Source organism: Amblyraja radiata, chromosome 15, assembly GCF_010909765.2.
Source record: "Amblyraja radiata isolate CabotCenter1 chromosome 15, sAmbRad1.1.pri, whole genome shotgun sequence".
NCBI classification, from domain to species: domain Eukaryota; kingdom Metazoa; phylum Chordata; class Chondrichthyes; order Rajiformes; family Rajidae; genus Amblyraja; species Amblyraja radiata.
Genome location: NC_045970.1, coordinates 24042656 through 24058431, shown reverse-complemented (window position 1 = coordinate 24058431; position 15776 = coordinate 24042656). Strand labels below are relative to the sequence as shown.

The 15776-nt window shown below is 38.7% G+C and overlaps 1 protein-coding gene across 10 annotated transcripts in view; it reads right to left on the bottom strand.

The window, feature by feature from the left end:
* The window catches only part of fgfr2 (fibroblast growth factor receptor 2), a 168461-nt gene that overhangs the window by 21486 nt on the left and 131199 nt on the right, over positions 1 to 15776 (bottom strand). For 7 of the 10 annotated variants that reach the window (XM_033033810.1, XM_033033811.1, XM_033033809.1 and 4 more), the window contains 4 exons: positions 12789 to 12979; positions 11541 to 11691; positions 8698 to 8900; positions 625 to 773 (listed from right to left, as the gene is read on the bottom strand). In XM_033033810.1, the coding sequence (XP_032889701.1) occupies positions 625 to 773; positions 8698 to 8900; positions 11541 to 11691; positions 12789 to 12979 (694 nt within the window). Of the gene's footprint in view, positions 1 to 624; positions 774 to 8697; positions 8901 to 10745; positions 10891 to 11540; positions 11692 to 12788; positions 12980 to 15776 lie in introns of all 10 variants that reach the window. The other 3 variants (XM_033033815.1, XM_033033814.1, XM_033033816.1) reach the window with 3 other exon arrangements.

Below are 15776 nucleotides of genomic sequence, written 5' to 3'. Positions count from 1 at the left end.
GCCCAAGTGTAGAATTTGAATACAACAGGCTGAAACTAGTACTAACAATGCACTGTCAGACATGCCATTTTTTCGGCATGATACTCTAAAGCTGAATCAGCCTCCCCTTTCAGATAGATGTCCAATGCCAGAATGCAAAGAGGAGAAATCTCCTAGAGATTTCAACTTAGCTTGATCAACATTTCTAGCAATCTGCAAAACAAACTAAACAAAAATACTGGAATATGAAACAAAAATTGACAAAAGCTCTTTGTAAAGAAATGTTAACTGTTTTATTTTTCCACAGATATTGCTTGATTAGCCGAGTATTTCCACTATTATTTCTAGCAGTCTTCTTTATTTACACATACACTAAGCATCTGAATACTGGCCCAATGAGTCGCAAACAATCCAAGTTTAAAGTTCTGATACCTTCGATGGCTTGGGGTTAACAATTAGGAAACAATGGCCCAATACGTACTATTATGTAGGAAATAACTGTAGATGCTGGTTTAAATCGAAGGTAGACACAAAATGCTGGAGTAACTCAGGCAGCATCTCTGATTTTGCCCATTGCCCATGTGATGCTGCCTGTCCCCCTGAGTTACGCCAGCATTTTGTGCCTATGCCCAATTAGGTACTTACTTGTCTCGTGAATATTCCCATTTTGGGTCTTCAGGGAGTTCATATTCTGAAACCCCTGCCAGCATGGGTGCATCTGCCGATGAGAGTCGTGTAGTGATCCTCACCAGGGGCGTATTAGAATTCATGGAGGAGCTGGAATCTGCTGAAACCTGTTTACAGCAACGTCGAAGAAACAAAATGCTGATGATTCCCACTGTCACATTACACTGAAATCAATTACATTTATACACTGGTTTGTTGGTTTGATATCTACACCCATTATTGCAATCATATATTCAGAAGAATTAAATGAAGACTATAGGGGTGAATTGGGTGCAAAATTTACTTTTATGTGCGCGGACAGTAAAAAGATCAGGTCAGAACCATTACAATTCACAACCTATCATGCTGCTGGCTGCATAGGTCCATTTGAGGTGAATCTTGGGTTTCCGTCCTTTGTTGGCAATTGTTCCTAGGTCCCCAGATTGAACATCTATTCTGGTGTGTGTGACCATTCTTTAGTTTCAGCCATGATCATATTGAATGGCGGTGCAGGCTCAAAGGGCCGAATGGCCTACTCCTGCACCTATTTTCTATGTTTCTTTTAGAAATAGGCCAGGTCTCCAAACCGCTGCACCTGGACTGAGAAACATCTCACTAAAGGGGCTGTCCCACTGCGGCGACCTAATCTGCGAGTTTAGACGAGTTTGCCCTCGACTCGCAGCATGGTCGACACGTGGTCGTAGGAGATCCTATGAGGTCACTGGAACTCTCCTTCATGCTCGAGGGAAGTTCCCGCAAACTCGCGGCCTCAGTTTGGTCGAGGCCGTCTTTTACCTTCCTGTTCATCGCGGGTGTGAATTTCAGACAGCGCTCCCCCGCTTTCCCTGGCCCCCGCCGTGTGCACGTGTGTGTGTGTGTGTGTGGTCGGTTCAGCTCTCGGCTTCATCGCCGATGGTCGATCCAGCTCGAGGTTTTTCAGGCGAGTGCTCTCGAGCTTCAAGGTCGAAGACAGTCGCTGAAAGGTCGTGTCAGTGGGACAGGCCCTAAATCCATGCTCTCTCAAGTGCTTAAATCTGCCAGTTAACATTTACATAGGATTATTGTGCTTGTTGTTCAGTAAGTGAAGAAAAAGGCTTTTTCATTTTAGACAATTCCAAATTTTGGGAAGTAAATCAATAACCTTACTCAAATTTACCTAATTCATTTGGTCCTATTTTGCTAGTCTCTGGTTTTCAGTAGTCTACAATATACATCTGTCTGGAGATCTTATCTCACCAGGTCATTACACAGTAACCGTAGCAGTCAGTACACTTTACAAACATTGCATCCACTAACTCAGCCAAAATTACTAAAGAAAATTACATATTTTTTAAATAGTTTCGGGTATTTTTTAAATCGGCACACCAAATAGGCCTCTGTTGGACATCTTAATTTCAAATTTAGAATTAGAAAGCCATACCTTTAAAGTGTTTAAAGTGTTTTTGGATTTAGAAAACATTGCCACAAGTAATTATACAAGTAAGTAAGTTAGGTTAATCATAATATTGAGGAATTTTGTTTTTGCAGACTGCTTACAATATTAATTAGTTTATAGATATTAACAGACATAGAATTCACACCAAAATAGTATTATGATCATTGACAATTTATAACAAAAAGGTTATTTTGCCCATTGTGTACTTGCCTGTAAAAAAGAGCTACTTAGTCTTATCCCAACACTTCGTCTGTAGCTCTGAGTTTTGGTTCTTTGTGTACATATCCAAGAACTGTTTAAATATGATGAAGGTTTCTGCTTCTACTACTTTCAAGAAATGACTTCCAGACCCCAGTACCATCAAATTTAAGACATTTTTCTCATCTCCCCCCCCCCCCCACCCAATTCTTCTGCCAAGTTTTAATAGATTTGTACATTTCTCTATACACTATTCGTTTGACGCCTTTTTGATCAGCCTGTCATGCAAGCCATTCAAAATTCTTGCCAAAAACCTAGAGACTACATCAAACACACTGCCCCTCACTGACCTCTTCTCAAAATATTCAACCAAGTTATTCAGATGCACTGCTCTGTTAATACATCATGCTAATTGTCCTTGGTTAACAGTATCTTCCAAAAGAAAGGCTAATACTGTACCTTGGAATAGACAAATATGTTGCCAATCTCTCAAGTTAAACTAATTGGTCTGTGATTACTAGGTTTATGCCTTCCTGCCTATTTAATGGTACAATGCCAGCAGTCCCCAGATACTTTGGCACCACTCTTAAAGCAAGTGGTGATGAGCAAACAATGGCCGTGGCATCTGTAATTTGCTCCCTTGCTTCATTTAGCACTTCAGGATATATTTCACCTAGGTTTGATGATTTAGTTACTCTCAAAGTTGCCTAACTCATTAATTTTTCTTCTCTCACTCATCCTGCTTAACAATGATGTTGGAAATGGCCCTCCTGAGAAAACGGCCATGATGGTTAACTTACATACATCCTCTGCATCACCACAAAATACCCTTTTTACTCCCTACATCGTTCTTCATCGTTATGTAATTCTAAAATATATTTGGATTTTCTTTGCCGTTCTTTCACCGATTTGACTTAATTTATCTCTGATTTTCGGCTCTTCTGCGGTGTTGAATTGTCAGTGATAAGGAAGGACAGAGTAAGGCCAGGTGAAAGTGAGGGCAGGATAGAAGTTATCAAATGTTCTAAAACTTCTGAATTTCCTATGAGAACACGAAGTGGCACAAATATAGTCTTCAGTTCAACAGAAAAAGGAACGAGGGAGCATACTTAAATAGCACTGAAACAGGAACTATATTGTTTTAGTTTTCAACATAAAATACAGTATATGCCAAACTTTTAGGGAAAGAAGCATAGTTTGAATCCACATTTATGTCATGTTTGGTTATTTTTCTTTTTCCAGTCCATTACACCAGTTCACTGGCAGTGTTACAACCACCTATGCCACATTTGGTTGTAATTTCTATCAGATGTTTTAACCCAAACCATTGACTGCAGCTCTTGGAACACACATGCTGTGAATGTTTGTAATCGAGTACTTGAAACTCCTGGAGGTTATCCAGACAAGAATTTTTTCCACAACTTCACCTTACATTATGTTTTCTTTTCCTCTGAATGTGCGGTGTGAATTATATTCATATATACAATTACAAAGCAATCATCATGCACTTTGTGTAGGGTCTCCTGTTTTAACTAATGAATGCAAAAAAGTTGATTACTCACAGGGCACCAAATGAACATTAAAAATTATGAAGATAATGGTAACAAATCATTTCCACGTGCTGCTCTCTGCGTGTGTATTTTTCTGGGGTTGTTGTGGATCAAATGACTTTTTCCTCAGTTTATCATTTAAATAAAAATTCAATTTGGCGAAACAGAAGAACACCGTAAAAATACACCATCACAGTCCAGCTTTCTAGTTTAATATTTATAAACATTTTAAATCACAACATTTCCCTTAAAGTCGCTACAGCCTATCAAGTATTAAAAGTTAAAAGAAACAATGTAAATGTCTCCAAAAATGTATATTTTTGGAATATACTGAGGACTTGCACTGATGAACAAATCAGTTTTCAAGATTACTACAAACTAAATACATTGACCAATCCAGTAAGAACATAACTTGGAGTTTTTGGCATATAAAGTTTCTAAATATCATCAGCAAATTCCCTGCCCAGCACAGATTGCAATGGAAAACAAGAAGTTAAAACTACCAATCAACATTGCTGTTAACAACCTATCCTTTCCCTCAAATACCACTAAAAATATTGAAGTGGTTTATTGTACTAACTTATTAAAATAGAATCACCCTAAAAGTCCTTAATACACACACTAATGAACCGTACTTTAAAAAACAGCTATTAATTTACACTCTTAAAACTGAAAGAAAAGCTAATGATATGTAATTTGGGGTGACATCTGGCAGTTGGAGGTGGCAGAATGGGGTCATGCCTGCATACATGGAATTCCTTTGGTATTATCACATCCTGTCACCAGGGTTGCACCATGTGCAGCAAGTAGGGATTAAGACTTTTAACTATTTATGGACCACATCAATATTAAAAATGAAACCCATAGTCTGACAGCAGATTTTCCATAAATAATTTTCCAAACATGAATGTCAATGTTTAACTGGAAAGCAGGAAGCTAAAAATAAGTTTTAAAGAGATTTGGCAGATATTTGGAATCTATGGTTAAGCAACATGGACCCCATTTAAAAGCTCTCTTTAGGAAACAACTGTTTAAAGAGATCCCACAACATTATCATGGTTATATCATTCATTAAAGACAGAGATCGGGCAGCCCAGAGGCACAATTTTTAGTCTAGGTGCAAAACGACATTGGTGGATTTGAACTAATATTTACAATTATGTTTCTGATTATATCCCTTCTTTGGAATCACTACATTTATCTGCATTATCAGGAAAAGCTGATAATGCCAGCACAATAACCTGGCTCTCAACACCAGCAAAACCAAGGAACTGATTGTGGACTTTGGAAGGGGTAGGATAGGGACCCACAAGGTGGAAAGGGTCAAGAACGTCAAATTCCTGGGCGTGCATATTTCCGAAGATCTTTCCTGGTCCCAGCACACTGATGCAATTATAAAGAAAGCACATCAGCGCCTCTACTTCCTGAGAAGATTACGGAGAGTCGGTATGTCAAAGAGGACTCTCTCGAACTTCTACAGGTGCACAGTAGAGAGCATACTGACTGGTTGCATCGTGGCTTGGTTCGGCAACTTGAGCGTCCAGGAGCGGAAAAGAATGCAGAAAGTTGTGACCACTGCCCAGTCCATCATCGGCTCTGACCTCCCCACCATCGAAGGGATCTATCGCAGTCGCTGCCTCAAAAAGGCTGCCAACATCATCAAGGACCCACACCATCCTGGCCACACACTCATCTCTCCACTGCCATCAGGTAGAAGGTACAGGAGCCTGAAATCTGGCACATCCAGGTTCAGGAACAGCTACTTCCCCACAGCCATCAGGCTATTAAACTCGCCATCAAACAAACTCTGAACTATAACAGCCTATTGCACTTTATCTGTTTATTTATGTGTGTATATATATATGGCCTATGCTATATAGACACACTGAACTGTTCTGTATTTATGCTTACAATACTCTGTTGTGCTGCAGCAAGCAAGAATTTCATTGTCCTATCTGGTTCACATGACAATAAACTCTCTTGACTTGACAAAGTTCTAGTTTGGAAGAGAGATCCCCAGCTGAGAGAAATCCTGGGAAGTAGACAAATGCTGCATGTTGGTCACATTTTAACAGGTTTTTAATTATCAATATGTGTGAAGGCTAGAGTTATGTACAAATAACTACATTGCACATTAATTCCAGGATGTGGAAGCTGGAAAGATTTGAAAATGCAAATCAGGTATGTCATTTATTGTTTTAACATTTTCACTCTGCAACTCTACCTCTAACTTCCTGAGAATTCCTTTGAACTAACTGTCAAAGTGATAATTCCTTTGAACTCACGGTCTACACCCAATCAATTAGCATAAAAAAAACAAAAACACCTTCATCCAAACATTTTGTAATGACATCTCTGATTCTATTAACATAAGGTCAGTTACAAAAAGGATTGAAACAAATAATCATCAAATCTGTGAGAAATCGATTGAAGGAAAAATCTTCTGAAAATCAATGCCCTTTTAATACACATTGGGATGTTTAAGATCCAGCTGAGTCATGCAATCAGCAAAAGGCAGTCTGATCTAAAATCTCAATCAAAGAATGACAGCTCCAGTAATTTCAGTTTCATGCCAGATTGGTGGTCCACACTATATTACCCAATCCAGAATTCCTGACTCAAAACCAAGACAGTAAATGCAACAACCCCATCTGATATACTCTGTGCTAACAACTTAGTGAACATGACCATGCGACATTCAAGATCTTGTCTTTTGCTGCTGAAGGTCTGCTGGAGCAGAACCCCCATGAACACAACAACTGACCCAATGTTGTTATTTGGAGGTCAGTGAAAATGCTGCTAAAGGCAGCTTGCTTAAATGCCTTATCAACATGCATTCACTGAATTACACATTGATAGAGCATGTTGATAAACCAGAGATTAAAAAGGTACAAGTTTAAATTTGAAATGCTTCTGAAGGGAATAAATATGATTCTTATGCAAATTAGGCACGTGGTATAGTGGAAGAGTTGGAGGCAAGAGATTTGCCAATGTTACAGCTACAACTATTTTGTGCTATTTGCGAGAGGCAACTCCAAATCTGAAGACCCTTCTCCAATGCTGAATATTTTAATGATCTCACAAGGGCAGTAGCAGTGGTGGAGCAGGAAGTCCATCTCCCAGTATTTAGATTATTTTCCTGTACATGGAATGTAACATGTGGAGTACACTATTGTACATCAACAATTGACATTAATGGTAACACACAACAACTCTGCCTGAGTGATAAGAAATGTTCTTTGAATTTTCATTACTTATTGTCTAAAGTACGAATTAAAAATTGTTAATAAAATAGGAACATCTTATCTATTAGCAGAAAGAATTCCAGAACAAAAGTAAAAACACATTTTCGTTATAAAATACACAAAGTGCTGGAGTAACTCAGCGGGTCAGGCAGCATCTCTGGAGAACATTGATAGGTGACATTTAGGGTTGTGACCCTTCTTCAGCCTGATAGTGGTGGGGGTGGGAAGAAAGCTGGAAGAGAGAAGAGCAGTACTAAGTCTGGCAGGTGATAGGCAGATATAGGTGAGGGGGGTTTTGATAGGCAGATGGGTGGACATAGGTCAGAGATGAAGAGACAAAAAGGTATGAGATAATGATGGAAATAATATAAATTGCGAAGCCAGAGGAAGGAACACAGGTGGGAGGGAGGGGGGTGAAATGGATGCAGGTCCAGGTGGGGCACAGGGAAGAGAGGGGAGGCAGAAAGGGGGGGGGGGGGGGGGGTTGGAGGTGTATGTTAGCTACTTAACAACATGAATTAATTAACAACATGCGATGCTGTTCCTTCAGTTTGTGTGTTGCCTCGCTCTGGCAGTGGAGGAAGCCCAGGACAAAAAGGGAATGGGAAGAGGAGTTACAATGGTTAGCAGCCAGAAGATCCAGTAAGCCTTTGTGGACTGAGCATGTTTTCCGCGAAACAGTCGCTGAATCTATGCTTACTCTCGCAGATGTCATAAGGCCACGTTGGGAACACCAGATTCCGTAGTTGAATGTTAGAGGAGTTGTACATGAACCTTTGTCTCACCTGGGAGGACTGCTGGGGTCCCTGGATGGATGTGGGGAAAAAGGTATAGGGACAGATATTACATCTCCTGCAGTTGCAGGGGAAGGTAACGGGTGAGGGGTTGATTTGGGTGGGAAGGGATGAATGTACCAACGAGTTGCTGAGTGAGTGGTCTCTGTGGAAGGCAGAAATGGGTGGGGATCGGAAGATGTGACTGAAATGTTGGATCACTATATTTCTGTTCCGTCAAGGGGGTGGGGGAGCAAGCGAGAGCAGAACAATGTGTCACAGTGGAGACACAGGTGAGGGATCTATCTATGAGAGCTGGGGGAAAACCACGCTTACTAAAGAAAGAGGACATCTTGAATGGGGTGACATCAGTCTGAAGGGTCTCGACCCTAAACGTCACCCATTCCTTCTCTCCAGAGATGCTGCCTGTCCCACTGAATTACTCCAGCATTGCGTGTCAACCTGTGGACATCTCGAATGTCCTGGAATTGAAAGCTCCATCTTGGGAGCTGATACGGCTCCCAAGAGACGGAGAAAGTCCCTTCCGACATTAAATACCTTTATTCCATCCTATCCACCTTGGCAGTTCTTTCTAATTTCCTAATTGAAACAACTTCTATAGCATTGAATTGAGGACTAATAAAATTGATAGTTATTTAATAAGCTTAATGAGTGGATAAACAGCTCAGCACTGGAAATTCGACAGTAGTCTATTTAGAGTAAAGACAATGTTTTGGTTAATGTTACAGAAAGAGGGGAAGTTGATTGATCATTTCTGGGGTGTCCACTAATAGGGAAAAATAAATGTATGTTATGTAAGTAAAGATTTTTGAACTCTCTTATCTACTTTCTGTTACCTGTCTGCGCAGAGGAATGCTTTTGGTCAGCTTGTGCACCGTTGGCTGGGCGCTGAAATCTGGCTTCTTGGCAGTGCTCCTCATGCGGCAAATAATAACCGTCAGCACCATGCAAACGATTACAAAAACACCAATGCAATAGATAACTATTTCCAGATAGTCAGGAGAGGTCAACCCTTTTGGTTTGTCTTCGGGCACTGGATTGCACGTGAAGAAACAATTGTCAGATGTTAGCGTATAGATTTACACATGACAAGGTGACTGAAATAGAAGTGACATATTACTAACAGCAACATTCATATTCTTTCAGAACATTTTCAATAATAATAAACAAAGTGAGTGCCTTTTGTTTTAAAGATACCATTGTGATACCGAGTTATTTGCCTAAACTACAAAACCTCTGTTTCAATAGAATTAGGGTGTTATAGTGGTACAATACCAGTCTTGTTGGAAATGGCCTCAGCATCTTATGATACCAAAGGAAAAAGTTCTCTTTCTGCTCATTACCCAGTGGCACCAACTGAACAAACCTTGTGGTTGCAGTACTGCTGTGACAGAATGATCAGGTCTACAACGCCATTAAACCGAGATATTGGATGTCTGCAGACACAAGAGGGAGGAAACCAGGGACTAAGGATGAATCAAAAACATATTTTTGGTCTGATGTAGTACTGGTGCACCTTTGCATTAGATTCTAGAGTGACATTTTGCAAAGAATTAGGAAGACAAGGAGCAAGGTGACATTCTCTTGTTTTTGCAATTCTTAAAAGTTATTACAGCAAAACTGGGGGGGGAAACGGCTTCCAGCTCTTTAAGTCGTTGAGGGATACTAATAATGACAATAAAAACCAAACAAAAAATAAAATTCAAGTACAGAACTAATAAATTAATAATATTTCTGCCCAGCTTTAACATACTGGCAGTTATTTCACTACAATTGTTATGTTCAGTTAAAAATTATATTGATGTTAAATTTAAAACTGTACATGCTCTGGTGCAAAGTCCAAGACTCATAGAGCTAAAAGGTTAAACTGAACCAGCTTTTGTTAAAGTGATAAATATTCAGTTATACAGCTTCATGTATATTACATAAGCAAAAAAACACTCAGTGTGTTAGGCAGTGCCTTAAATTTTTATCATTAACGTACATCTACAGCACAACATATTTAGCATAATGAATACTATTCAAGCTTCTGCCATCCATAACAAGTAGTACTGCCAAAAGCTACCAAGCATAACATGCCCTCTGAAAGCTTTAAGGTGAAACAAGAAGCAAATAAAACCAGGAACAGTCCCAGATTCCTAGTGAAAGCAAAGCTGCAGGAAGGGTTTTACCTGATTGTCTGTGAAATTAAAGACTACAGCAAAGGTTTGTTGCATTCTTAAAGAGACAATCATGGTATTTGGTGAAAAACCTCAATACGTCATTCAGATCAAACAGTGTGGTTAGCAGGTCCTTTTCTCCGAGGAGAAAAGATTAGTTGTTATTGCATCCTGCAAATCTGATAACCATCATTGTTCAACAGAATTGAACTTTCACAAGGGAATTGCCGAGCAGGTGCAGTTCATTGAGTGATAATTGTGGAAGTTTTGCCTGAACTTAGTTGTGTCATGCCAACTTTCTTCCAGCCAATTATCAGTTAAAAAATATCACTGATGACTATTTCTTAAGAAAGAGAAACAGCATCAGTTTCAACATGCTCAGTAAGACTTTCCATGCCCTCTGCTGCAAATGAATCAGAACCTCATTCTGAATGCATGCAATCAATGAAGAAATAAAGTTAATTCATTGAGTGAATTCCCAAGAAGTAACACTGCTCTTTAATAGAAGAGAAACTGGCATTGCAACGGTAAAAAAGCAATTGTCAGTGTGACTCTCCCCTTAATTATTTAAACAAATACATTATATATAATTATATATAATTATCCATCTATGTTGGTACAATTTTAGCAATTCAGTTTCCTTGCCAGTTCTTCTACAGAAAGCAGTGTCAATTTTGCATTAGGTGAAAGATTAACCATTGAAGGAAAGCCATATGTACCTGACTCAACTGTCAACCATGCAGAGTGATGAGAAATCCCAATAGAATTACCCGCCAAGCATGTATACTCCCCAGCATCCTCAAAAGTTACATTCCGTAAATAGAGAACCTCAATTTCTTTGTCCGTAGTATTAACACCGGCAGTCTAGAAGATAAAAGGGAAGCAAAAACAAAAAAAATATACAAGCAAGACATCATGAGATATTTGTGGACTGGAACAACAAACCAAGGGATTGCTGCTTAACAGTAGAGGTGCAGCAACCTAATAGAGTGTTGTACCTATCCACAACCCTTCATCCACAGCTTGCACCCAAGCTTGTTGTCTGGAATAATCAGATACCCATCACCATCTTAACTCACCCTTCTAGACATGCAATTGAACTCATGGAAAAATAGAGCCACAATAATTATTTTCTTCATAATTTTTGTCTTCGAATAAAAGGGGTGAAATGAAAGAGGACATGAAACGGAAATGAAAAGGCAGAAAATTAAAGAAGAAAATTCACAAAATAATTAAAAACTGTAGTGATGAAAAAGGTAAAGACAAACTGAGAAACACGTTGAACTGTATTGTGACAAGAGAATTTAGTCGCACATTGTGGATATTTTTCCATGTCTACCGTGCATAAAGTTGCATCTTGGAAAGGAAGTTAAGAAACCATGAATAACCCAAAGCCCAAAGATTCCGCAAGTTGCTTTCAATCTTCCAAGCATCTCCCAGCATGAATCAGCTGTTTCCCAAATTCATTTACCATGGGCAGAGCTTTGTGATTTTTGTTTTTGTAATTGTGTTACCTTTTGGGGAGAATTGAGCAACAGTGAGCCAAGCAGACTGATTGACAGCTCCAATATAATTGGAGACCTTACATATATATTCGCCACTGTCCGCCTCAGTCACATTGTTTAGATTCAGAACTTCTGCATTGGAACTATTTATCCCCGAGTGCTAGAACAAACCAATAACAGAAGATAACAATATAATTGCCATTCTGGCATGAACAGAGCTCATATCCCACCACCAGCATTAATCTCCACATGAAATAACTTTATGTAATAAAGAAAATTATTTTATTTACGAAAACGGCCCACAATCTTGTGGCGTGAAGGAGAAGAAAGGACTGTAAAAAATCATTAAATGAACGATTCTGCAGGAATAGGTCATACCAGTTTAGTTGGCACATTTTAAACCAGTGGAGTATCTTTCTTTCAGCAAGGGTCAATCTTTCTGAAATTTGTTCACTATCTTTCCAACTTTGTTCTGCCACTGATAACACTTGGAGTCCATCAGGCGGAGATCCAATTCCTTCAGTGTTCCAGTGGTTAGGTTGGGAGTCTATTGACTAAACCTGAACAAGATCAGCGTCTCCCTTTATTGCATTGGAGATAAATGGCTCTGAGAGAGATAGTCAAGTTTTAGGTAATTAAATGAAGCAACTTAAAAATTACATAATGTATCAGTTTTTAAATGTTGTCAATTATGTTAAATGTTTATCATATATTTGAAGATAAAAAATAATATTTAATTTGCTTGTGAATGTCAGAGACATTCATTGGCTGTTAACAGTTTTGACACCAGATTAAACCTGATGGTGTGGCTCACCCAGCTGTCAAAGACTATGGGTGGAGCTTGCCATCTTCACTTTTGTTCTTCATAGGATCTCTGATCAGAATTAAACCTTCGGGGACCATTGTGCTGCTTTCTTATGAACAAAGAGTGGAGTAGGAAGTGGAATGATTCAGATGGACTATCTTACTTGACAGACCAATTAGATCCAAGAGCCATCTGTTTTGCACAATGTTTTAAAGTTATTTGAAATGTAGATGTATTTTTAGCTTTCATAGCAATGGAACGGGAAGAAAAATAATTCAATTTCACGAGAAATTATTGGGATTAAACTAGAATTAAGAATAATGTAAAACAAAATGGATGTAGACAAAATGGATGTCTACAGATAATTAAAATATGGATATTTCTTGTCCTTATTGATAACAAATGTCACTCCTCATAAACATCACATCCTGAAAGCCTTTGAATTTTCAAACCTTTAAAATATTGAAGTAAGGAGTTCCATCCGGACTATATTTACTGCCATTCTTTTCAATATGCTTCAGCCACTGTATATGGGGTTGGGCATCACTGAATACTTTACATACAAACTCCACATCACTTCCCACCAATGCTGTTTTATTTGCAGGCAATCCTGCTTGAAGAATGGGCCTGTGGGGTGACCGCTCTGAAACAAATTCGAGAAAACAAGCATACGTTGTATTGATACATGAAAGACTGAGTGAATCCATACATAATTTTGCACATTTAACTTTCATTAGATTTTTTATTCCATAAACACAGTTAACAGGAAACTATTGCACACTTGATTAAATTAAGTTAGTTCAGAAGTTTCCCTTTGATTCCCTTTGCAAAAGCAAAAAAGCAAGTAAGAAAATTTAACAGGGAGGTATAAGCAAAGCAAGAATTTCATTGACCTATCTGGGACACATGACAATAAACTCTCTTGAATCTTGAATCTTGTCTTACAAATTTATTAAAAATGAGAAATATTAACTAATTCAAAATGCTTAAAAAAGCAACTTAAAATTACATCAAACTTCTTCATATAAAGGAGTATAAAAGGCTGTTATGAAATGCTGCTTCAGCTATTATTTGGAGCACAGTTTAAAATTATATTCTGGCTCATGGAAATAGAATTTTAAATATAGGTGGTTCTGAAGTGCATGGGTTTTCATAAGGCTGTTCTCTGTTGTTTTTCCATTATGTATGAAGTAACATCCTGCTTTAATAGCTATGAGGCTTGTATAAGGTATCCAGTTTAAAAACCTCTGAAATGTCTTTAAACTTTGGAAGGAGACCACAGAACAGCTACAGACCCCCCAAAAGAAAACATGGGAGGTACTAAGAGAACGCTTTTCAGAGCGTATGCTTAAAAATTCATACGAGGACCAACAAGACCATATACAGTGCACTCCATAATGTTTGGGACAAAGACCGATCATATAATTATTTGCCTCTGTACTCCACAATTTAAGATATGTAATAGATAAAATCACATGTGGTTAAAGTACATTGTCAGATTTTATTAAAGGGTATTTTTTACACATTTTGGTTTCACCATGTAGAAAATACAGCGATGTTTATACATAATCCCCCCATTTCAGGGCACCATAATGTTTGGGATACAGCAATGTCATATAAATGAAAGTAATCATGTTTAGTATTTTGTTGCATATCCTTTGCATGCAATGGCTACTTGAAGTCTGCAATTCATGGACAACGCCAGCTGTTGGATGTCTTCTCTGGTGATGCTCTGCCAGGCCTGTATTGCAGCCATCTTTAGCTTAAGCTTGTTTTGGGGGCTCGTCCCCTTCAGTTTGCTCAATTGGGTTCAGATCGGGTGATTGACTTGGCCACTCAAGATTTGACCATTTTTTAGCTTTGAAAAACTGCTTTGTTGCTTTAGCGGTATGTTTGGGATCATTGTTTTGCTGTAGAATGAACAGCTGGCCAATGAGTTTTGAGGCATTTGTTTACACTTGAGCAGATAGGATGTGTCCATACACTTCAGAATTCATTATGCTACTACCATCAGCAGTTGTATCATCAATGAAGATAAGTGAGCCAGTACCTTCTGCAGTCATACATGCCCAGCCTATAACACCCCCACCACCGTGTTTCACTGATGAGGTGGTATGCTTTGATCTTGGGCAGTTCCTTCTCTCCTCCATACTTTGCTCTTGCACTCACGCTGATTGTAAGTTAATCTTCGTCTCATCTGTCCACAAGGCCTTTTTCCAGAACTGTGGTTGCTCTTTTAAGTACTTCTTGGCAAACTGTAACCTGGCCATCCTATTTTTGCGGCTAACCAGTAGTTTGTATCTTGCAGTGTAGCCTCTATATTTCTGTTCATGAAGACTTCTGCGGACAGTGGTCATTGACAAATCCAAACAAGAGTGTTTCTGATCTGTCAGACAGGTGTTTGGGTTTTTTTCTTTATTAAAGAGAGAATTCTTCTGTCATCAGCTGTGGAGGTCTTCATAGGCCTGCCAGTCCCTTTGCGATTAGTAAGCTCACCAGTGCTCTTTCTTCTTAATGATGTTCCAAACAGTTGATTTTGGTAAGCCTGAGGTTTGGCTGATGTCTCTACCAGTTTTATTCTTGTTTCTCAGTCTCATAATGGCTTCTTTGACTTTCATTGGCACAACTTTGGTCCACATGTTGATAAACACTAATAAAAGTTTCCAAAGGTGATGAAAAGACTGGAGGAAAGACTAGGTGTTGAGAGCTCTCCTATACCTGCATGAAGGAGGCAATTAAACACACCTGAGCAATTACAAAGACCTGGGAAGTGTCCCAAACATTATGGTGCCGTGAAGAAAGGGGGGGGGGGGGGAGGGCTATGTATAAACACAACTGTAATTTCTACATGGTGAAACCAAAAAGTATAAAAATACCCTTTAGTAAAATCTGACAATGTGCACTTTAACCACATGTGATTTTTTTTCTATTGCAACACTCAAATTGTGGAGTACAGAGGCAAATAAATACATGATCGGTCTTTGTCCCAAACATTATAGAGGGCACTGTATATTATATTATTATCTTGCCAGCATTTCTAAAGGAGTATTTTGAATTTGCCAAAAGATTCCTTCACAAGCAAATATTTTGAGTGCAATGCAAAGACATGGTGCCTCTGGTTAACAATAAGACCTTTGATATAGTCAAACATATTTGGCTGGATGCTTGCATCTACTGGGAATTAATTCATGGGGCAACCTTGCCCTATTCCAAGGCCACAATTAGTTCATTTAAAGTATGGCACAATCAATCAAATGTTCTCATTCTCACATTCAAATCTTAGATGTTGAACTTTAAGTCAAGGAGTTTTACTCTAAACATTCTAAATGTCTTCCTGTTGCCATTATGTTAATGTTTAAAACTTTTAATTTTCTCAGTTTTCTGAGGAAAGTATGTTTACCACTATTTTCAAGTCAAACTTCTTATTAAATAATTAAATT